The sequence below is a fragment of the Vitis vinifera genome, chromosome 19 (assembly GCF_030704535.1).
Source record: "Vitis vinifera cultivar Pinot Noir 40024 chromosome 19, ASM3070453v1".
NCBI lineage: Eukaryota > Viridiplantae > Streptophyta > Magnoliopsida > Vitales > Vitaceae > Vitis > Vitis vinifera.
In genome coordinates, this window is record NC_081823.1 from 293,159 (window position 1) to 316,622 (window position 23,464).

Consider the following 23,464-nt stretch of genomic DNA (forward strand, 5'->3'; position numbering starts at 1 on the left):
TCTAATCATTCAAATATTGCTTTAAACCTTGGACTATAACCTCACTGAGAAAATTTTCAACAATTAGATTATCAATTCATGAAAAATAAATTCATAAAAAAAAAGATAATCGATTAAAAATGATAAAATTAAAAAAAAAAATCAAAATTTCAAGTAGAAAATTAATGCTTATTGAATCGGTTGATTTCTTCTCATTTTCTGATGACGATGACGAGGTTTCAAACCTGGCTTTCTTTCACTTCTTTTTTTTCCCAAAATTTTATACCTCTTCTGTTTCGTATTTTTCATCACCGAATTTTTTTCTTCCTCCATTTTCATGAACTGAATCAACACACAATATCAGAAAGATGAAAAATAGGGTTTGATTAAGAAAAAAAAAAAAAAACCAAAATAAGACACTTAGGGTTTCTTCTCAATTCATAGATGAAGATTCATATGTACAGTTTGAAAAACTAAAATCAAAGAATGAAACAATGAAACTTACTTTCTGTTTTTTCTTTGATTTATTTCTCGCAGGTTAACAGATGGAACAAATGGGTTTGTAGGGTAAGGAAGAGACACGACACAAGGGAAAATTGGAGTTGGAGGGAAAATGGGCTGAAAAGATAGCTGAGGGGGTACTTTTGTCAGAATTGGGTCATTTTTGAGAATTAAATAAGTGAGGGGTTAGTTTTACAATATTGAGGGATTTTTGTCCCTTTTAATCGGTTATCCCTTCTTTGTTTTATTTCCTTAACAAGGACAAGGACATTCCTTGTACGGCTCAGACCGGGCCAGACTTGGACCCTCTTGGGTTAGGTTTGGACGGTTTACAAATTGAACTTTTAGTTTTGGCCGGTCTTAAATTTAACAACCTAAATGCAATAATGTTCGGGGTTGGGAATCGAAGAGGTATCCACCAAAAAATTAACATCAATGAATTAAGTCACAAGCGTATTTACTTTGTACCTTAATTCATTCTTTTGTACCTTCATCCCATCGTTTGTAACTTTGCACAATGATGATGGATACCTCTTCTACACCTTAGGTTTTTGCTAATGTTTACTAATAAAAACAAAGAACTTATCTAATTTATCTCGAGTTATAAGTTAATTGAAGAATAATAATTTCAAATAGATGATTGTTTGACACATACACATTATTAATTTTTTGTTTCATTCAATGACATGGGTATAGAGGATATAAACATACTAAAATTTCAAATAGGTCATTTATGTCATTTTATTGATGGCTCTGAAAATAAGTGCAATGTTGGTGGGGTGAAGAGTTACAAGGAGAAAAGTCCACAACATCAACAGTTTTCCCAGAAATTTTTATGGGTTCATTTTGATGGGCGGCGTGTGCCTCCAAATTCCTGCTAAGACACTTCCAAAGATTGAGCTGCAGACGCTCGAAATGGCACATGGTACAGCAGTCAATGGATTTCCCAAGTGCTGACTAGCAAGAACTACTCCAAGCACCGAGTTCTGAACAAAAAAACAAAAGGGTCCAGTGAATGCGGAATATCACAAATTTGTTGTCAGTGGTACTCAGAAATCAACCAAAGGGAATTGAACTGCAAGGTCTAATGGTGGATTATTCTTTTTGTGACTACAAATGCTTACCTTAACGCAGACTTCAAAAGAGATGGAGCGCGAGGATGACACATCAAGCCCAAGCATTCTGGAAAGGATATAACCGAAGAAGAATCCTAAAGTGTGAAGTAGAGCTGCAGCTAGCACCACTTGTTGCCCAGAAGCAAGGATTGCAGAAGCACTCTGGGCAATAGCTTTACCACATAGAGTAGCTACTGTTACCACAGCAATAGTTGGCATCACAGGGGAAACAAGCTTCACCAGGCGTTGGAAATACTGGTTAAGGAATGCACCACCCAAAACAGGAAGAAGCACAACCTGTGTGGATACACCATTGTAATAGTAATAAAAATACTAATAATGATAATAACGATCGAATTCAAGTTGAATCATGCTTAAAAAAATCGGTACTATTTATGTCTTATATATGGTTTACCTGTAGTGTGGAAACAAGAAGGCCTACTGCATCTACTGCAACAAATTGTCCAGCAAGTTTGGCTGTGAGAAATGGGGTGATGGCCTGCAACACAAACTTCAGAAGTAAAAAAGGGGAACTTTTCTTTTCACCCCGTGGAAGAGTATTAGGGCTGTAGTATAAATCAGCTTGATGTACAGATTAAGAAAAGAAAATCATGTTGATGTTAATTAAATTCCATACCACAGCAGATAGAGTGCTCGCTGCTGTCATTAGCACTGAAAGAGCCACATTTCCCCTGATAGAGAATACATGTATCAGCTGGGCCTTTTCCAATGTTGCAAAAACAAAAACAGTAATAATAATAGATGATGGTGCACATTTAGTACCGTGCAATGTATGTGACGATGTTACTTGAAGTTCCTGCACTCCATAAATGAAAAAAGATAGTAAACGAAGGAGAGGATTGAATTAAGAGAAGAATAAAATAAACTAGTAAACAAATAAGTATTATACCGCAAGGGCAGCAGCCAACCAGTATTAGGCCAGCTGCATAATAGGAGGGCAACTTCAAGAGCTTGCTGACAGCAAATCCCAACAATGGCATCACCTGCAATTGTTTTCACAAAATAAACAAATGAAAGCGAAAAACTGAAGGGAAGGGACGAGCAAACCGTGTACTGGAGAACAAAACCAGCTAGCAATTCCTTAGGCATGGCCAAGGCTTTGCAAAGATCATCAAAGGTAAGGGTCATGCCCATGCCAAGCATGGTGACAGTGATGCCAAGAACAGTCCATTTGGGTTGAACCCAGTTGAAGGAACTTGGCCTGATGAGGCCTAGCAGGCACCCCAGTGCCACCCATACAGGAAATGCAGTAGACAAAGCTTCCCCCACCACTTCAATCCAACCCCGGAAGCTCCTACTCCCATGGGATTTTCCATTCAATGGAATTCTACTGTGAAGTGGAGCAACAAAAGATACCAGCCTGGTGCGTCTTCTTGTTGAAATGGACTCAGTGGGTGTTGTGAAAAGGGGTTCATTTCTTGGTGGGTGTGGTTGAGACAGTGATGTGAGCCTGAGTTGATGTGAAGATGATGAAGAATCGGTGGGATTGGAGAAGAAAAGGAGTGGCGATTTGGGAAATGGTGGATGGGTTGTTGTGGGATTTGGTTTGGGCGCAAAGTTCAAACCTCTTCTTGCATGAGGAAATGAGAGTGAAGACTGCATGATCTCTTTCTTACTAATGTTTCTCTCACTCTTGCTCCTGTGAGATGGCAATTTAAATCATTTGGTGGGCAAGAAATTTAGAGGTTTCATGTAAAAAAATTTGTTTATCTTCTATTTTTTTTCAAACACAATTTAATATCTAAAAGAATTAATTAAAACTATCAATAGTATTCATACTCTCAACCTAATTTCCAAAACAATTATATGGTTGAAACTATTAAAAATAAGAAAAATATTTTTTAAAAAAAAAAATTGAATTATATATAATTACATAATGCTTTTATAAAGAATAATCTTGAAAACTGTTTTTTATATTTAAGTTTCAAAAAAAAAAAATTTAAACAATTATTTTCAAAAATTGTTTTTACGGATTCTTCAAAACGTGGACTATTTTTCATCTCTCTCGTGTCTCAATACACCTACATTTGTATTTTAATAATTTACAAAGACATTCTTATTTACATCAAATTAATTAAAACAAAATTTAAGAAAAACATCCATTGTGCTTCACTAACATTATTTAATGAAAATTGAAAAGTAAACAGCTGTCTGATTCCCCTTCCCCATAGTATTATTACTTTAAGTGCAATTATTGAATTCAGCATTATTTTCTTGTCTGGTATGGATAATTAGAAAAAGACCAGTCACATGGGCATTGGGTTAGCTTATCACCCCATTAATGGAAGGACCAACAACTTTTCAAACCAATGAACCATGTCATGTGGCCATCTTTATGGAGGTTAACCAAATTTGAAATTTCTTTCATCAACTATATTTTTTAATGCAAAAATAGTATACATATATATAAACAGTCAAGCTGAACAAAACTACCATATTAATGTGTTTGTCACATTAATATTATTCAATTAGATTATTTATTCAAACCACCTTAGGATTACTCAAAGTTATCAGGATTGGAAGCTGGGAGGTCCCATCACTACGTCGTTTTTTTAATTATTACTAGTATTATTATTATTATTATTATTGTTTATTTGGTCAAAGACGGCTAGACAAGGGCACTGGACTAATTTAAGATTCAAATGAATGAAAAAGGACAGGAGGCTGCTTGAGATCAAAAGGATAGACCAGCGGCTGCTACCCAAAAAGGTTGAACCGGGGGAGGCAGTTGAAATTGAAAATTCTAGGTGGGTTTTTTCCCTGATTTATTTATTAATATAAATAATATTTATTGTTCCCATTTTTTTGAGTGAAATTATTGATTAATGGTCTAATAACTTTTGACTGCAGTATTTGGGAGCAGAAGTTACTATTATCATATGATAGATTTTTTTTTTTTTTTAATGTTTTTATTAAAAATAAGGTATAATAAAAAAGAATAAATAAAAAAAGTTAAACTTAGAAATTATATCATTCTAGTAATCATGACCCTATTTATAAGGTCTTAACTATAATGATCATGCCATAAATATTTTTTACCATACTGTGAAAGATATATGGATATCCAAAAGATTTAGCTTGGGAAAGAGTAACATTCACAAATTCATTTTTATATTTAACCATATAATATAATTCTTTTATTTATAAATTTTACATCTTTTACTCATAAATATTATTAAAAAGGAAATAAAAAATCACATAACAAAATTCAAATGATAAATTCTAAAACAATTTCCAAGTAATACTATTTAAATAAATATCAACATTAAATTACAATCCATCTTTTTATTCTTTACACAAACCTATGACCCTGGAGTAACATATTCTTTTAAATATAATATCTAAAAATATTATATCCCACTTGAAATGAAATCCTAAAATATGTATATTTTAAAATGTATATATCTTATTCTATCCTATCATGCTAACAAAACATATTTTTAAAGTTGATTAACATATGGAGATACCTCATAATCCTCAAATACCAATAATAGAAAAAGTCTTTTGGTTATTAGAGTTTTAACCTAGAATTGAAACAACACTTCAGACCTTATCCAAAAATATCTGAGAAAATGAACTTATACGGAAGAAAGACATAAATGAAAGTTAATTAACAAACTAAATACCTTATAACCCTCGTATAGTAGTAATAGCAGAAGTCCTTTGGCTATTGCAGCATAGGGTTTAAACCTAGGGATTGAAACAGTAAATACCAGAGATACATGAGAACATATTAGAAACTACCCAAAATAATTGAGAAAAAGAAATGATATACAACAATCAAATCAGAAAAGAATTTGGTGTACCTAAGTACAAAATAAAAAAAGTAAAAATAAAATAAAATAAAAGATAGCTTAGGTGCTTAAGTCACATATGATACAACCTTTCACTTCTACAAATCAACAATAACGTTTTTGTTAGCTGTTAAAAGCAACAAATAGCTTACTAAAGAAATAATTAAGTAGACACTCACATTCAATCATGCTAATGAAAAAGTTTTCAAAGGACAAAAATATTATAATGGAAACAAGCATCAAATAAAGAGCAAAAATATAAAATTTAAATTTATTTAACATTGTATGCATAAGTAATAGCAGGCTGCACTGGCCTTAAACATACATAAGACAGTAGATGGATGCTAATAGGAAAACAACAAAGTTTACTGTAATAAGTGTATCACACAGATAGCCTAAAGTAGGCTGCACAGGATTTATACATGAGCAAACATACTAGATGAGTTCTTAAGTAACAAAACTAACATCTATATTCCCACTACACACTCCCAAATTACCCCTGTATATCCAGAAAATTAAATACATACACACACACACACACACACACACACACACACACATATATATATATATATATATACCTCTCGGATATGAAAGGAAAAAAGCCCAGGGCAGTGGATCTACTAATGAAGCTCTCAGACATCCAATTCCATTTGAGAAAAGTAGAGACCCAAAATTTCCAAACATGAAGCACTGCCATGGATTAACTGGAAGAACAAAACTACTGTTCAATTAGAAATTTTGATATCTGTCAGTCAATTATGATGGGTGAAATTGAGGCTTTTACCAACCTGTTTCTGATTGTAATATTTATACATAGGGAACACTATTCTTACAAACAGCTTTGACTCAGAAGCTCAGCCGTGCTCAGTTACTAAAGTTCCATTTCTTGTCCCAATAATAAGGTTGCACATAAGAACATTTACATCTATGCAATTATAATTCAAACCTCAGCTTCTTCAACATTTTTAAACTCCCCCTAGTCAAATAATACTTTCCCAAAAATGCTCCTATGTAAAGCATTCTTTGCTTCTAATTTATACCTCAACATGTCCAATGAAGACAAATTGACATTTTACATTAAGTTTAAAATTCCCAACTACTAACTAGTATCACCATTAACACCTCTGTTTGAATAACCAACACAGCCACCTTAAAATTCCCAACATTTAGCACGCACAAATCATGCATAGCCACCCACAAGTAATTTTAAAATCTATCAATTAGTAAAATTTTATTTCTAATATTTTATTTTCTGAGAAAAACTACCATAAAGAGGAAAGTAGAAATAGCTGCAGCCCACTTAACCATGCATGTGATAATAATGAAGTGACAATTTAATCCTACATCAACATGCTGACGTCCATAGGAAATATCTTCAGTTTATCTACTAAAGAGAGGAAAATAATTGTGCTCATAGCTGAATTGAAAGCCTTCAACCAATTTATCAGCTAGGAATACAATCTAGACAAACTGGAATATGACCCAATCAATTAATGCCTAACTAATCTATCCCAACTCCCAAAGAGAGGAAGAAAGAAAATTCCATACCATCATTCAGACAAGAAAATTCTGAGTAAAATCTTGAAACAGCCACAGTAATCAAAACAGATATCCATGCTTTTGTTGTCATCAAACTTAAGAAACAAGGAACAATGCTAATATTTAAAATATAAAAAAATACATGTTCCTTTTTCTCTACAAGATTTCAACATATATTCTTGAGGCACAACTTACAAAGGGAAAGTGAGACAAGATAATAAGTTCAGATGGTTATATCACTTACTTCACTAAGAAACTCAGCCTGCAGCTTCCACTGTTGGACATGTCTTGACTCCTCACCACTGACCAGCATTACATCATGCAATCCATAAGATTCCCTCAACACTTGCATGCTGTACCTCTAAAAGAAACGAGACATTGATACATTTCCTTTCTCCCAGGAAAAACAAAAAAAAAAAAGAAGAAAAGGACAGAAAGAAAAGCTTGCATTTCCATCCTCTATGCTCACAGTTCCTCCTTGAACCACAACCAACAAAATAAGCCCACCTAAAACAAATAACAAAAAGTAAATGAAAGAAAGAAAGAAGAAGAAACAAGGCATTTCTATCCCACAAGCCAATGACCTGCCCCCATAACAACTTGCTCTCCTCTTTTTTCATTGCTGGCCTCTCACCAGTCACAGTTCCTAACACAGTAAACTTAGATTTGTTTAATATTTTCTTTCAAAGAAAACCCTTCCTTTACCCTAGCCATTCATAGAACACGCATGAGTGTGTGTGTGTGTGAGAGAGAGAGAGATCGTCAAAATGAATTTACAGCCACTCAAGTAAACTCATTCTCCAGCTCTTCCAGTTTGTAACAGGTAGTTAAAACCAAATAAGAGACAGCCCTTTTCTGTATGAAGTTATTGAAAACTTAATGATAGTTCCCTGTTGGAAACTCCGGACATAAGCACCAGCATGGAACTAAAAGTCCAAACGTTTGCAAACCGTTCATTGATCTAGAACTCTTCAAGAGCTACAAATACCACAAAAAAAAACAGAGCGAAAATATAGTGCTAGCAGACTTCCAACCAATAGACAGATAAAACTGTCAATTACTCACATGACTGAGGCCACAGAATCTTAGGTGCAGAAAAGATGGATGCCCAAAGCAATAATAGAACTCCATCTACTGATCTTTCAGCCCATTCAAACAAAGAATTCAAAAAACACATTTTTCAGCTGCAATTCACATCCATCCAAGCCATCATTTATTGCATTCCTTCCAAACACATCAAAATAAACAGCATGGGCTGTAAGCCATATTTTCCTTTTCCCCTTCCTCAGCATCCCTCCATAGTCCATGCCAACTACTCAAGGTATCCTTGACTACCTTGGAAAGCACCCAAGTAATACCAAAAGTTGAGAATAATAAAGACCATTAGGAAAATGAATTTTCCAGTGTTCTTCATTGTGTGTAGGCATTAACACTGGCAGCACCACCTAAAGAAAGGAAGAAAGGAAGACGGGAAGTTGAGATGATTTGACCATGCACAATGAAGACCAATGCCTATAAGGGTGACTCCATGATATATTTCAAGTTGAAAGTGCCAAGAGCAAACATCAGAATGAGAAGGTTCAGAAGAATCAAAACAGATGTGAGCTACAGTAGTCCAGAAAATGTGTTGACATAATGATATAACCAAAAATGTCCCTAGATATAACAGAATGGTAAAATGGGCTCATATAGTTGACCCAAATTTTGCGGCAGAGATTCATTACTTTCGTTGGCATTTCCTCTCCATGATGGTGATAGCTTCCCACAGTCTTAGGAGGAAACCTGGGGCATATACAATGGCAGAGAGCTATGATTCCAACTGTTTGGGTGATCTGATTCTATAGGAATGTCAGGACTTTTGGCAGGTGGAAAACTACAAAAATCCTGTGGGATGGAACATACTGCCTTAATTTGTCTTGTAGATCTGCCGCTACCAAGCTCCACAGTGTCCCCATTATTATGGAGTGTAAGATCACTTGAGATTCGCCAGAAATAGTAACGTAGTAAATTCTATTCCCAGATTACTTTATATAAACTCCAAGAAGCGGACCACCACTTCAGTTCCTGCAGTGCTTCACTTCCAGCATATCATAGGAAATTCAGCACAGTAGCAAAAATGTTGCAATTCAAAGAGCAAATCTGCTCTTTTCCACACACAATCATGAAGGGAAAAAAATTCATGCATATGGGAGAAAAAGAAAAGCCCAAAATTTTGAGCTAAAAGATAAAAGAGTTCAGTTTGCACCAGAAAATATGAAGCCAACAAAAATATACTGGACCACCAAAAGAATATGAATAACCAGTATCTTCATGCAGGATATTGAATAGCGAGAGTTATCATATTTCCCAAAACATCCATCATAAGGAAGCACTTCAAATTCAAACTCAAGCATCTAATAAGTTGCATCCCAAAATACCAGGAGCAGGCGTATAAAACGAGAGACGACAGCATAGCATTATATGCAAACTAGTCTATCTGTGTCCTTGAGCTTGCTGCATATTGTATGCACCCCAGGAACCAGGTCCAGGTCCATATTGAGGAAAACTTTCTGCGCCTGCCGGTACCTAACATATGAAGGAAAGTAATATATTCAAACAATATCTACATGATAAAATTGAACAAATGTGTTTATAGGCTGATTGACAGAAATACCTAACAGGCAAGCACATCAAGTTGACTGATTTCAGTGTGTAGTTGTTAATTGTTAACTACCTTTTGGCAGTAAATATATTCAGACCAATTATCTTTTGATAGTATCCCCCACTCCGTAAATGACAGACGGCACATCAAGTTGAAAAAATTAAGTAATTGTTAATTGTTAACTTCCTTTTTGGCAGAAAATACATTAACAATAATTAATCTATCTCCCTTTCCTATTTGATAACAGAATCAAGTTAATTGATTTCAGTATAGTTTATTGTTAATGGAACTCACCGGATTCATGCCATAGTTTGTAAGATAAGGATTTGCTGCATATCCAGCTTCAGGGTTGCCATAATTTCCACTATAACCTGCACAGGCAGGAATAACAATCAACCCAAAGTTCACAACAATGATAATCAAAGCTACAGCAAGGAAAATGTTCTGGAAAGAAATTAATGTGTTTCATGTTGTCAGGTTACCAATTGACCTAAAAGCTTAAGTTGTTAGATAGTGGGGCTAATGATGTATTTAAAGCTTAATTTGATTTTAGCCCTAACACCTTACCTCACAAGCAACAATAAATTGAGTGAAATAATTCATACGCTTTAAACTGGTAAGTGGTAAGAACCAACTGTAAAACATGTGAGAAGAAGTGGTTGAACTCATGTAAACTAATAATATTCCATGGTTTCTTCTACCTTCCACACATTTCATATGATTTACTTGGTTGAGACTGCACTAAGCCATTTCAAAAGGACCCAACCTCTCCACCTATTCAACTTCTTCTCCAGTTTAAAAACATTGATTGTGGGTGTAAATACATACAAAAATACTCAAATACTATAAAAAGAAATATTTAAATCAGGAGAAAATTTCAAGTAACACCGATAATTAAGTGAATTGAAAGTCAAACAACAAACACAACCAGTGAATTGAACTATTTGTGTTTTAGAATTTAATGGATGAAACAATTTTGTGCTTTTCTTTGCTTTTATCACATCTCTTCCATCTCTCAGAGTATAAGAATGCTCAAATTGTCAAATTGCATATAACTACTCCTGAAGGTTACTCTTAGAAATTTTGATTGCTGAATACCCTAATGAAGCCATCATGAAAATTTCATCTCTCTACCTTCTTCATGCTATACATGTACTCACTTTTTCCTTATTCAAAAAGCATAGTTTATTTAACCAAGTGGTTCTTTTTTTATATCTCTTTTTGGTTATCCATTTTTATAAAACCCACAAACCGTCATTTAAGTACCTCCCAAAGGGCAGACACTAATGATCTTATTTTAGGGAGAAAATATAGGAAAATTCTTTGAATATTAGTTCCTTCTAGCAATATTTTGAAACATCAGATTCTGCATTTTTTTTCTTTTAAAGGTACACTCTTTTTTTCCCACCAGCACTCAAACCTGGAACTCCCACAACCCCACTCTAATTCCTTACCATGAGGGGCAAACATTTTTATCTTCACTAGACCACAAAGGTCAAGTGGCTTTTATCAAGCAGAGACCGGATATCTTTGCCATTTCTTTTGGTTTTAGGGATTCCAAGGCTGGGGGAGACTTGAATGCCAATGTGAAAGCTTTCAGCATTAATCATTAGTATGTCCACTCATCATCCATGAGCTCATGGATATGCAGGATGGACAGGAGAAAAGATGTTTAGGAATTAATCATTTTAAGGGTTCACTTGTTTCCAAGTAGTGCTTTGAGGAATTTTTTTTCACATTCCTTGTCTGTCATTTTACTTTCACTCCCCTGCATTATAATGAGAAACTTCCTTTTCTACATAATATGTGGCCTCTCTAAAAGTGGATCTCTCCCTTCTCTTGTATATTCACCCTCTTGAATTCAAATCTAAATTTGAAAAATAACATTGAAGGAAGCAGATACCTGGATTCCCACCAGAAGCAGCAGCACTTGCTCCTTTATCAGCATTTGCAAGCTCTGCACGAAGTTTTTCCAACTCCCTGGCCATTGAGATCAAGTTATTCTCCATCAACTGACCATGCTGGTAATTCTCTGCATATCCTTTCTTCTCATACTCAATGGCAGCTCTACATACCAAGTTGACATGTCATTATCATAATCCAAAATCCACTAGAAAAGCATATTACATGCCATCCACAAAATAAAAATTGAGCATGCTATCATGAATTACCTTGCTCGCTGCAATTCATGTTTCACACTCTCAATTTCTTCCTTTAAAGCTGACGCATGTTGCAAATCAGCCTTGGCTCTAGCCAAATCTTGGGTCATTACTTGGACCTTTCCAGTGAGCTCTTGCCTTGCCAAAGTAAGCTCCTTAACATCAGCATTAACTTTAAGGACCTCAGCCTTCATAACCTCCATCCCACAAAGATCTGCTTCGATCTTAGCCAACCTCTCATGCATTGTTCTCATCTCAACATCCTTATCTGCCTGCAACATACCCGAAAAGTGCACCATTCGCTGCAACTCTTGCTGAACAGCTTCCAACTCCTGCTTCAGTGCAACATGGGTTGCCGCCAGCCCTTGGTTATCAACAAGCAGACCTTGAATTTCTTGCTGTTGAACTGCTAGATGCTCCTCAATCACCCAAGGGTGAGGGGGTGGCAGTCTATGACCCATCCCAAACTGTAACTCTTGCAACTGGGCTCCTCTCATTCCTTCTAGCAGTTTGGGATGGGGCCTTGGCCCAAGGCCTCTGCCAAATGGGGGTTCATGTACATGAGGAATATCTTTCATTGGAAATGGCGGTCGGCGATCTCTTCTTGACATTTTTCTAACTGTAGTAACCTAAAGAACATCAAGATTCAATCAACATTGAGAAATTTAATGGAAAAGCCACATTCTGATGCTCTGTTTGGTTTATGATAAAATGAATTATCTTCAAATGTAGTAGAGTTAACATCAAGAACATCAAAATTCAATCAGCAATACAAAATTTAACGGAAAACCATATCCCAATTTTCTGTTTGATTCCCACTAAAATGAAGCAAGTCAAAAAAAGAAAAGCATAGAAATTTTCCGGTTCTATGTATTCCATTGTTTTTTCCCAAACAGAATAAGCTCAACCGGCCTAAGCCAGAAACTGTTTTACCCTTCAACTTCCATTTTTCTTGAACTGTAAATAGTGAATACTTTAGTTTTACCGGGAAACAAACGAAGCAACAAGGGATCAAACAAGAACATTCGATCGATACAAAGAGACTTATATCCACAGCTCATTCCTGAAACAATGAACGAAACAAATCTCTAAATGCTATGTTTTTCATGGAAAGTAATTTCATCGAAAATCCTCCCAATGAATAATGCATATTACAGGCTGCAAATGGAGGCTTCAATCAAATTTTTCTTTCTTGGGAAAAAAAATAATAAAAATAAACATGAGGGGCGTAAAATAAGATTAACAGAAATACGACATTCGCAAGAATCAACAGAAAAATAAAAAACTATATACCAGATGGAAGAAAGGGGAGATGCGAGGAACAACAAACCCTAACGGGCAGTTTGGTTGCTGAGAAAACCAGGAAAATATTTTGAATGGACCAAAGTAGCAAACAAAATCGGCGGGAAATGAAAAGGGGAAATGGCGAAAATTCTATCTCTGACAGTTGGACTCATTAAGAAGCAACTAAACGAATGATTAAAATATAAGAACTTCTCAACCTTCTTATAAAATTTAATTTGAAAATAATTATTCACCTTCTCTTTAATTTGTATATCTATTAAATTTTTTTCTTTTGTTAATCCTTTTAAAAACGTTTTTAGTAAAAATAATTATTAATAAAAGCGCTACCAATAAACAGCGTAGATAAATGAAAAAAAATTCTAATAAACTCTAAATTTAAAAAGGAAAAAAACATTAATTTTTTTTTTTAAAAAAAAAGGAGTTATGATGGATAATTAAAGGTTGATGAGTTGGAGGGTAAATCCATTTATTTATTTATTAATAAACATGATATAATAATTTCTATTTAAAGTCTAAATTTATTTAAAATGTGTAAGTAATTTTAAAAAACATTTCTAATATTTCTAAATAAAACATTGATTCATGGAAAAAACACCAAAAGGACTTTTAGCCTGAAAATTTATTCCTCGACCCAAAAAAGTCTCTAGATTCTCTTCAAGTTGTTTCTATTCATTCATGTTCCTGCTTTTATCACAACCTTGGGTACCTCGTGAACCCACATTAACTTCAATCGGTGGGAGGCATTTGCCAACAACGGCTATCCCACAAGACCATCCTACAAATCAACAACACCCCCCACTAGCGGTGACCCTCATGTGACTGCTACCAACTCCACAACATCTCCATACAATCCATACAAACTCTCATCTCACTCACTACCCCACACTCTCACAAGCAGACATGGAAGCCTTGTGGAGCTTGGAGGACAAATGGAAGCTGTCAACCCAAGAAGCAGTCCTCCTGTTTGTCTGCACTGCATTTTCAGTCATCGGAGTGTGCACTGCGGTCGCACTGAAAAAGAGAGCCCGGAGAAGGCAGGTGGTTGGTGGGGAGGATGTCGATGGGGTTGAGTCGATGATCAGCAAGAAGTGGGGTGATGGAGGGTGTGGTTGGGGGTCCATAAAGAGGGTGTTGATGGGGACGGTGAGGTGGAGTGGAGCCAGCAAATGGGACGAGAGGCCGCTGCCGCTGCTGGCGGTGCAGCAGTATGAGGGGGATGTGGGGTGGCAGAGCCATAACTCAGTCTCACCAGTGTGGCAGAGACCGATACTGATGGGCGAGAAGTGTGAGCTGCCTCGATTCAGCGGGCTGATTCTGTATGATGAGACAGGCCAGCCACTCCATCAACCTGATAAAGAAACAATACAGCAGGTGAGTAAAACTAGATCTAGGAGAAGAATTTAGCTAGAAAACCTGGAAACATGCACATCTCAATATTGAAAATGCAGTCACAATGAGTTATTGCATACACCATCAAACAGACCAGGCTCAAGCAAAACCAGATATGGCATACAGCATACAATTTTCAGTACAAATAATCACACTGCACATCGCCTGATCAAATCCTATTATTACACTAATTTCATTTTCTGTTTTTTGTGTGCAGGAGAAAACATCTGTTGTGAGAACAACTCTCAGGGACTTGCTGTAGATTTCTCTAGTTTTGTTCTTTCCTTTTTCTCATCAGTTGTAACAGAGAGTGGGGACTTTAGTTGGGGAGTGTATGGTCTTTTTTTCCTCTACAATAAGAACCCTAATAGAAACATTGTGGAAATGGCTCAATCACTATTTTTCACACATCTTGAATGAGCAGTTTCTTCCTATTCGATACAATACAAATGAGGTGTACTTCAATCTTAAAGAATGCCTGGCATGTAGATGCCACATCTTTTCAATGGCTAAGGGCATTTATTTAAGATTTGCTTCCAGCCCAGTTGGGACAAGGGCTTGTTGAGTTGAGTTGATTTGAGGAATTCCTCATGCAACTTGGAATTTAGCGGTGCCCCATATACAGAAGGAACCCAACAGAAAGCAAAGTAAAGAAATTGGCAAGGGACACAGAACCAGAAAACCAGAAGGTTGCCGGTAAATGGTGTAAATTTGTAGTTTTCTTTTCTTTTTCCAACTACTACAGGAAGCAACTGAAGCCTGAGTTTCAGAGCATATCCACAAAGGAAATATTTTCTAAAGCACTTCCAGGAAGATACAAGGGAAATACCTTTGTTTTCTGGATTAAATTCCTCAGTTTCTGGAGATCTTGGTCCTGGAAAAGCAAGTTCCATTTTCATTTATACTGATGAATAATGCAAACATCTTGAAAATCAAGAACAGAGCATGGGTAGAAGAGATATTCTCACTAGGAGAAGGGGGAATGAGAATAATCACAACCCACCAAGAAGGAAATTTCAAGTCTGTAAGCATAGGATTCAGACCTCACAGAGGACTCAGAAGTGAAGGCAACTCTCTTTGTTCGGACCTCTGCCTTTGAATCTGCTAATCTAGGGGATCAAGCAAAAGTACACTTGAATGATCTAGAGATAACTAATTTCCTCAACAAGAGAAACTACACATCTTAAAATTCACATTAGCAGATTCAACAACCACTAGACCTTTACCTTCTCATGGGTGGTTCCATCACCACTCTTCTTCAGATAAGCAACAAATAAGAAATGATATTAAAAACTCAAAGGGTGTATTAATCTATTTTGGTATTAAGTTGGAGGAAGCAGCAAGAAGTAAGAAGTAATACAACAAAGGAGATATTTATCAACTAAAAATATGAAGAGGCAATGGATCAATTAATAGGTGAAAACAGTAAAAATAGAAAAGAGCAAAAACTAATAAAAAAGAGAGGTTCCCCAACTAGCAAAGGGAGTATAATGCTTTAATAATGGTGCTTCAACAATATGAAGCCCATCAATGAATCACATAAATGTTTGAATATTTACAACATAATTCCAATGCCAAAACAGAAAGGAAAAAAACTAAAGACGAGGAAAAGAAGACTGGAAGACAAAGTTCCAGAGATTTTCATGCTCTTATTTGTGGAGACATGCACACGTGACTAAAAGGAGGAAGAATGACCTAAAAGCACAATTGTGGGTAGCAAGTTTGCACGTTTCACTATCCTTCAGTTCCAGCCTTGTCTTCTTATTTCATGCAGCAAGGAACCCCAATTTTACCTATTCACAAACAGAACATAAAAAGGAACAGAACCGTCCCAGAAATGCAGTTAGGGAATGACAACAAACAATGACAAATTACTCATCTATGGAAGAGAAAGCCAAAACAACAGCCTTTTCTTCAATGACAAAAGTTACAAAGTAGCCATTGGTACTCAAGGAGGATGTTTAAGACTCAGAAAAGTCATACTGTTGAGTGCAAAGGAAGAATTGAGAATGGTTTTCCATCCCAATTTACCAACATCCAAAATCATATGCAACAACCTTAGTGTAGAAGAGTTGTACAACTAAAACTGAAAGGGCAAAAAAAATCGTTTTTACCTTTTCTTGCTAATATGCTCTTTTACCCATAAGACACTATTAAAGGTTCTCTAGACTCTTCTGCAGATGTTCTTTTATAGTAGGAGTACAACCCCAATTGCACAATCCCCAAAACGGTTCCAGCTCCATTTGGGACCTGAAATTAATTCAATCAGATAATTGATGTTTACAAGGGAGTGTATATATTCCCTACATACATACATGCATTACATATAATGCATCCATATTGTTGGAAAACATAAGTGCAAATTTTGTGCAACACAAAAGAAGCTTAAGAAATGTAAAGTGAAAGAGGTAAGGAAGCTTACATAAACAAAGGGATCATTGTTCAAAATTCCATAAGCAAGAAAAGAAGCGCTCATTAGGAAAGTTGAAAGAGAAAGATAGAATGGCATGAATTCGACACTTCTTGTCTGGATCACCAAATTCTGCCAAATAGACATAATTGAAGAAAAAAATAAGCAGTCCATAAGAAATAAGCAATTTAAGGAAACCCACCATCCACCGAGAATGAAATAACCGCTTTAAACACTTACAATTACAAACAATGGAGAAGCAAACATAGATATGAGAGCAGCACAACTCAAGAACCCAACAACCATCCGCCGAATGGTAAAGTCACTTATTTCCAAGCTCCCAACAACTATGACTAAGAATAAGACAATATCTACCATCAGCAGCCCAAACATCCTCACCTGCTCAAAACATCCGAGGGGTGCATAAATGAATGAACATCTTAGAACAACATAAAGGACTATCAAGAACTCCACCACATAAACAAGATTGGGTAATTCTGAAAGAATAAACAACCTTTTTCCTTTTGTCGGTATATGTTATGAAGAGGATTATGTAGACTAACTGAAAGGCTGCTCCCATTGAATTGACTGTGGTAACCATTATATTATTATAAGATACGAGGGGCGTGCCGTACCAGAGAGTTACCAAGCAGTTTAGGAGAGCATATATATATGGCAATCCTGAGAAACTTTCTGTTGATCGGTTTCTGGCGATTCTCCTAAACGTAGGTCTGACAATTTATGGAAAAATAATAATAGAGAAAATTAATGAACCATCTTGTCAATTTTAAGGTCTTAGTAAATAACATAAAGTTAAACTCACATTGGTGACACAAACAGCCCAAAAGCAAAGATGTTCCCTGAAACACACACCGAAACATCAGCCTTGTGAACAGAATTCTTGAATTATTCTTCAAATAACCCCACTTCCTCATAAAGCAAGCCAAACAGAAAATATGAATGAATTATATGTTACATTCACAGATTAGTTTTAACATGGGATAATTACCACAAATGACCATTTGGATAACTCGGATATAAATAAATAAGAAACAATATTGACTATTAGAAATATGGAAATGCAACTTATCACTTCTTTTTCCCTAAACATGCATTTCTATTCTATTCCAAGTTTTCCCCACTTGGTTCTTTTGGAAGTCACTTTATCCACAATCAATTCCCCAATTTTCTGAACTTGTCAGTATGCATAACCACAAAGAACAAACGAAAGATTCAACCTTGAAAAACTAACAACCAGAGAGAAAAAATCACAAACAAATAAAAATTTGATGAAAGTACTCTCCATATTGAACAAATAAATAAATAAGAAAAAGGAGAGAAAAATAAATAAATAAATAATCTTTCAAAATAAGAAACAAATAGGATATTTCATAGAAATCAATACCAGAATTAATGGAACCATAAAAAATGGATTATTGGTACTATTTTATCCCCGCAAGTTGAGATTTTTCATTTCAGCAACAAAATCAAGAAAAACCCATCAACTGGAGCTGCTTCCGTAACAAACCCAGATAAATTCAGGGACAGAGATGAAAAAAAAAAAAAAACTCACCGGCGACTCCAGCTGCATCCTTGCAAATTGTATTGACTGGCAACAACAGAGAACGAGACATCAATCAAATCCAAACCACGTACAAAATCCAACCCAATTTAATTTGACACCAAAATTCAGAACCCAAAATTTCTCCTCCCACATACAAATTTCAAACACCCATCTCTCTCTGACAACGTTCGGGCAAAGAAGGCGTTTACATCAAGAAACAAGAGGCTGTCGGCTCTTTTTCAACTTCTTAAAATGTGGGCCTTTCAACCATGTCCCCCTTCTTTGTTGCTGTTAGCCTTGTTAAGAGTCGTGCGTTTCCCCAAAACCATTTCGTCTTTCCTGGAAGTAAAGACATTTTTCCGGGAAATGGGTGTGTTTGGCATGTGTTGAATAGCTGGCACTGCGCCCCCCCCCCGGAAGAGTTTTTTTAATTATTGGCTAAGAAACATATCAACGTTTCATCTACGTGGCAGAATTTATCAATAAAATGCATGATAATCCAATATTTCATATTTTCTATTTTACAAAATTTAATTCTTTCCTCAATTTATAAAACTCATGAAAAATCAATTTATAAATATTCAATTAAAAAAAGGGATAATTCCCCATCTAAAATATAATTCCACCTTTAAAATCATAAAAAAGTGGATTTCCACCCACTAATTTTTTTAAAAAAATAATCATTAGTTTTATCTTCATTTATTTTAAAATATTTTTAAATATATACAATTTTTATGTAAGTCATTATTCTTTAAAATACTATATTACTTGATAATATTAAATAAATTATAAAAAGATTATTTATCATTTTAATATGATGAAAGTATCTAACAAATAAATATATTATAAATTTGTTATTATATAATATGATGTACAAATCATTTTAAAAAAATTATTCAAAATTTTTAAGTGATAAATATTTTTTTTAATTCCTAATACTAATTTTATATCATGTATTATATAAATTTAATTTTCTTTTTCTTTTTTCTTTTTTCTTTTTTATAATAAAATTGAATAAAAATTTTATTGGTTTACATCGACAATAAAATAAGAAATTTTTTTTAAAATTAAAAATACAATTAAAACTAAAATATTTAAAAATTAAATATAATTAAAGCCAATAAAATTTAAAATCAAATACAATTAAAACAAAAAAGCTTAAAAGAAAAAAAAAGGTTTCATTGTATTTTCAACTATTTATTGGATCTATAATTTCTATTAGTATGATTTAATGAAATGAAAACTAATATTTTATTTTTATATTTTTAGTTTTAATTTTTTTTTGTTTTACTTATATTTTTAAATTTAGTAATTTATTAATCTCAAATCAGTTCTTATATAATATAAAAAAATATTATTAACTTGATAAATAAAAAGTCATTTTAGACAATAATAAAATATCGTTTTAGAAAATAATTATTTAACTAGTGAAAAAAAAAAAATATATATATATATATATTTTAAAATAAATAGAAATAAAATTGATTTATAAAAATTAATATTTTTTTATATTTAAAAAAAATTAATGAATCAAAATCAATTTTTTCTTTTAAAAGTAATATATTTGTATAAAAAAATATATGGATTATTGATAATCCATCATCTTCCTACCCCTAGGGAAACGAAGGAAAATTTGAAAAAATTAATAAAATTTGTGTTTCATTTTTTTAATTAAGATAATAAATGGAGACAAATGTGTTCTTAATTTTTAATCAATCAATTAATTTGTTATTCAATCCACCTCTAAACAGACAGTCATCTTAGTCCAAAGAGGAGATAACGACACTTACTTGCCGTCTTTAAATTTCCTATACTAATTAAATAAATAAATAAATATTTAATACATTGCCTATCTTCTTTGACATGGAAAGTGATCCCAGTAATATTTATTTCATATTTCAAAACACCTCATAAGAGTATTCAACTATAAATAAATCTCTCATGTCAAAGATAATTGAAATTTTATTATTTTAATAACATTTTATTATTATTATTATTATTATTATTATTATTATTATTATTATTATTATTATTACAAATATGCAATATTAATTCAATATCATACTTAATTTTTTAAAACAATATTTATAAAGTAAAGAAAAAAAAAATTGGTTAGATTAGGTTAGGTTAGGTTAGGTTAGGCAGCGGGAGGGCTCGTGAGGTATGTCATCAATACAATTTTATATTAATAGTTATTTTACTAAATCTTGTCCACAATCACAAGAACTTTTTCTGAAGGTTTTGAGATTAAAATTGATAAATTTTACACATGATTCACGTGAATTTTTGGAATTTTTTTCTTATACATAATACTATTATGGAAAGAAAACAAATTTTCACATTTTAGTTTAATTTATAATTAAATTAATTTACAAATTAAAAGAAATCCCGTCATGCCCCCATGACTGTTTACTTATGCACAAATTTAAATTAAAACACTTTAATTTCTTTAATATTTTTTGGAATAATGATCATGAAATAAAAAACTAAACTAATTTATATCTTATTTTATTTTTAAAATTTAACACCCATTGTTAAAAGACAAAGGTATTAAATGCCTATTGATTCTCAAATTTTAAAATGTAAAATTACAAAACTAGCAATTATGTTTTTTTATATATGGATATTGAAAAACAGCAGAAGCGAATTGTAAGGCAGCGAAGTTGGGCTTGGCCTGACTCAGCGGCTGCTTTGGGCCTTAGTCCCAAGTATGGGCTTCTAAACGTAGCTGAACTTTAGAAAGTTTTATATCCCACATCGACTACACGAGAGAAAGTGGGGGACGGAAAGAGATATAAATAAGGAGAAGAGCAACCGTTCAATTCATACCTTTCTCGGCCTTTTGGCTAAGATCAAGTGTAGTATCTGTTCTTATCAGTTTAATATCTGATACGTGGACCATCGGTCCACATGATATTAAATTAATTTTTTTAGGGAGAGGGTTCACCACAATAGCTTGCTATTGGAACTCTTGCGCGTCGCCCATGCGTTGCACTACTGCACGGGCCTGGCGCATCCCTCCATTTCTAGTCTAAAATCTGTCTCTACTTAATATTAAATTTTATGTTTATTAAAATTTATTTTTTGTTTTTAAAGCAATGGGGGAATATTGGCATCTAATAGATGGTTAGGGGCATATCGATTTTCGAATCACTTCATATCTGCCGGATAATAAAGAGAAAAACATAAGAATAAATAAATTTAAAATTATTAGTCACATGCAGAGGAGAAAATTTTCTCATATTCTTTTTATTTATTTAATTACTTGCTTTATTTTTTATTGGGAGAATTCCTTTTGTTAATTTGGGGGTCCATCTACCCCCAAAAGATAATTCTCCCTTTTTTATTCTCTAACATGTTAATTTCTAATAACGAGGGTAGAGAGTGAATTGGAGAAGAAAATAAAAGTGGGTGGGGAAGGAGATGATGATTTAGTGTTAGGGTTTTGAGGTTTGGTGGGATGAAGAAAATAGAATAAAATATGATAATGATACAATGCAGTCAAACACGTGACTTCTATTTCTATTTCTATTCCATCCCGTTGATTGTTTCTCCACCTTACACAATTATCTTCTAAATAAATTTATATATCATATTATATTTAAAACAAGGAAAACGAGCTTTCAACCATGTAGATATTATTCATTTGGAACTCAAATAGGTCATCACGACTTTAAAACATATCTATATGGAACCCATACTTATATAGCATTAAGAACTTTTTTCCTATTCGATGTGAGATGTCACAAACACATCTCACCTCATGCAAATATAATATTTTTGTTGTGTCTTATAAACTCTTTTTAACCTTATAGATGTGTTTTAAAGTCATGAATAATCCTTTGGGTTTAAAGCGAATAATATCTATACAATTGAGAATGTATTATTACAAAATATGTAAAAAAAAGTTACAACACATTTAATTTAGGTATTGATTTATATTAAAGTTTAGTCTTAACTTTTTATATCTTAGATCTTATTTATATATATTTGTACTCTTATTCAATAGTTTAGATTTTATCACATATTTTTAATAATTAATATTAAAACTTTTATCAATATTTATTTAATATTAGACTTTTATTGGTTGTGACAATATTCAACTTTTGTAATTAATAGTAAAAGAAATAAAGCACACATAACAAAAATGTTTCAAAAGGTTTCCAAATCATGTTTGAAAAATAAAGCTATAAAAACACTTTTAAAAGTCATGCTTGGTAATTAAATACTTTACCATTTAAAAAACATTCATTGAAAAGGGGAATATTGTAATTCACATGGATGTCACGAGACCATCATTATATTTTATCCTTTTGGCTTATTTGATTGTGCCTCATCATTCTCATAGAGGAAAATGGAAAAACATTAGGAGGTGAAGGAAGAAAGAATCATTTGGTTGTGTCTCATCATTCCCATGCATGGAGGAAAAAAAGAGGGAAAAAGAAAAAAACAGTGAAGGAAGACGACGAGGAATAAAAGACTTAAGAGAGTGGGGTAAGTAAAAACTCACAAACAAGCCTCCAATAATAATAATTACAAAAAGAGCATTTGCCCACCACCTCAAAATCTCAAATTTGTTTCAAAATGTTAATATATATTTATATTATTTTTATATTTAGCTACTATTTTTTTTTAAACAAACATATTACCAATAATTTAATTATTAATATGGGATTCTGAATATCAAATTTTGATTTAGATGCATTTTCTGATTTCTATTTTTTAAAATAAAATTTTTTTATGTAAAAAATAGAAACTTTTTATAAAAGGTATTAACTTAAAAACCTTATATTTTCAAAAATTATTTCTAAAATTTTTAAAATTCAAGCTAATAAAACTCACTTAAAAAAAGAAGAAGTTTTTAGGTTTGCTTTTAAAAAACCTTTAAAGCGCCATATTTTATTATGTTGGATTCCTAAAAAGTTTGAAGCAAAAATATTAAAAAAGAAAATATAAGGAAAGAGAAAAAGTTAAAGAAATTTTATACGGTTGTTTGTGGAAAAATTAAGGAAAGAAAATAAATTATTAAGGTAATGCTTGGATA

At 33.3% G+C, this 23,464-nt stretch overlaps 4 protein-coding genes and 1 non-coding gene across 9 annotated transcripts; 2 read left to right on the top strand and 3 right to left on the bottom strand.

Annotated features, from left to right (window-relative positions):
- Positions 1–1,194: 1,194 nt before the first annotated feature.
- LOC100257142 (probable sodium/metabolite cotransporter BASS1, chloroplastic) lies at positions 1,195–9,098 on the bottom strand. The gene is made up of 9 exons (XM_059735468.1): positions 7,197–9,098; positions 5,243–5,306; positions 2,664–3,255; positions 2,506–2,599; positions 2,379–2,412; positions 2,233–2,287; positions 2,011–2,094; positions 1,605–1,892; positions 1,195–1,466 (listed from the first exon to the last, which is right to left on the bottom strand). The coding sequence occupies exons 3-9, from the start codon at positions 3,216–3,218 to the stop codon at positions 1,314–1,316; spliced, it is 1,263 nt and encodes a 420-aa protein (XP_059591451.1). The 5' UTR covers positions 3,219–3,255; positions 5,243–5,306; positions 7,197–9,098; the 3' UTR covers positions 1,195–1,313.
- A 108-nt stretch (positions 9,099–9,206) lies between these two features.
- LOC100262249 (protein FLX-like 1) lies at positions 9,207–13,274 on the bottom strand. Of its 2 annotated transcripts, XM_010645762.3 has the most exons (6): positions 13,046–13,264; positions 12,738–12,815; positions 11,765–12,381; positions 11,497–11,660; positions 9,888–9,964; positions 9,207–9,517 (listed from the first exon to the last, which is right to left on the bottom strand). In XM_010645762.3, the coding sequence occupies exons 3-6, from the start codon at positions 12,361–12,363 to the stop codon at positions 9,425–9,427; spliced, it is 933 nt and encodes a 310-aa protein (XP_010644064.1). In that variant the 5' UTR covers positions 12,364–12,381; positions 12,738–12,815; positions 13,046–13,264; the 3' UTR covers positions 9,207–9,424. The 2 variants fall into 2 exon arrangements, with proteins under 2 accessions (XP_010644064.1, XP_002283692.2); XM_002283656.5 differs by lacking the exon at positions 12,738–12,815 and having other exon boundaries at positions 13,046–13,274.
- A 431-nt stretch (positions 13,275–13,705) lies between these two features.
- On the bottom strand, positions 13,706–18,840 carry LOC100255517 (bidirectional sugar transporter SWEET2). Of its 4 annotated transcripts, XR_002029134.2 has the most exons (9): positions 18,430–18,830; positions 17,680–17,716; positions 17,371–17,587; positions 17,097–17,255; positions 16,869–16,988; positions 16,561–16,696; positions 16,142–16,239; positions 15,276–15,320; positions 13,706–14,405 (listed from the first exon to the last, which is right to left on the bottom strand). XR_002029134.2 is itself a non-coding variant. In XM_010645763.3 (7 exons), the coding sequence occupies exons 1-6, from the start codon at positions 18,488–18,490 to the stop codon at positions 16,583–16,585; spliced, it is 708 nt and encodes a 235-aa protein (XP_010644065.1). In that variant the 5' UTR covers positions 18,491–18,830; the 3' UTR covers positions 13,706–14,405; positions 16,561–16,582. The 4 variants fall into 4 exon arrangements, 2 of the variants coding, with proteins under 2 accessions (XP_010644065.1, XP_019073009.1); XR_002029135.2 differs by lacking the exon at positions 15,276–15,320; XM_010645763.3 differs by lacking the exons at positions 15,276–15,320; positions 16,142–16,239.
- Positions 13,958–14,973, top strand: LOC100267631 (uncharacterized). The gene is made up of 2 exons (XM_002283648.4): positions 13,958–14,428; positions 14,664–14,973. The coding sequence occupies exons 1-2, from the start codon at positions 13,958–13,960 to the stop codon at positions 14,706–14,708; spliced, it is 516 nt and encodes a 171-aa protein (XP_002283684.1). The 3' UTR covers positions 14,709–14,973.
- Positions 18,841–21,245: 2,405 nt separating the features above from the next.
- On the top strand, positions 21,246–21,441 carry LOC132253488 (U2 spliceosomal RNA). Its single transcript, XR_009465337.1, has one exon. It is a non-coding gene; the product is annotated as a U2 spliceosomal RNA (small nuclear RNA).
- Positions 21,442–23,464: the final 2,023 nt, after the last annotated feature.

Bases quoted from the DNA above. Each gene is read 5' to 3' on its own strand.
- LOC100257142 (XM_059735468.1), bottom strand. From the start codon at position 3,218: ATGCAGTCTTCACTCTCATTTCCTCATGCAAGAAGAGGTTTGAACTTT. The intron at 2,600-2,663 runs GTTTGCTCGTCC...AAACAATTGCAG, and splicing joins GTTTTGTTCTCCAGTACACG to GTGATGCCATTGTTGGGATT. The intron at 2,413-2,505 runs GTATAATACTTA...TATGGAGTGCAG, and splicing joins GGTTGGCTGCTGCCCTTGCG to GAACTTCAAGTAACATCGTC.
- LOC100262249 (XM_002283656.5), bottom strand. From the start codon at position 12,363: ATGTCAAGAAGAGATCGCCGACCGCCATTTCCAATGAAAGATATTCCT. The intron at 9,965-11,496 runs GTATCTGCTTCC...CTGCCTGTGCAG, and splicing joins TGCTTCTGGTGGGAATCCAG to GTTATAGTGGAAATTATGGC. The intron at 9,518-9,887 runs GTGAGTTCCATT...TTCATATGTTAG, and splicing joins CAAACTATGGCATGAATCCG to GTACCGGCAGGCGCAGAAAG.
- LOC100267631 (XM_002283648.4), top strand. From the start codon at position 13,958: ATGGAAGCCTTGTGGAGCTTGGAGGACAAATGGAAGCTGTCAACCCAA. The intron at 14,429-14,663 runs GTGAGTAAAACT...TTTTGTGTGCAG, and splicing joins ATAAAGAAACAATACAGCAG to GAGAAAACATCTGTTGTGAG.
- LOC100255517 (XM_010645763.3), bottom strand. From the start codon at position 18,490: ATGTCTCGTTCTCTGTTGTTGCCAGTCAATACAATTTGCAAGGATGCA. The intron at 17,717-18,429 runs GTGAGTTTTTTT...TGTGTGTTTCAG, and splicing joins GGATGCAGCTGGAGTCGCCG to GGAACATCTTTGCTTTTGGG. The intron at 16,989-17,096 runs GTAAGTGTTTAA...TCTATTTGGCAG, and splicing joins CTTCTCCATTGTTTGTAATT to AATTTGGTGATCCAGACAAG.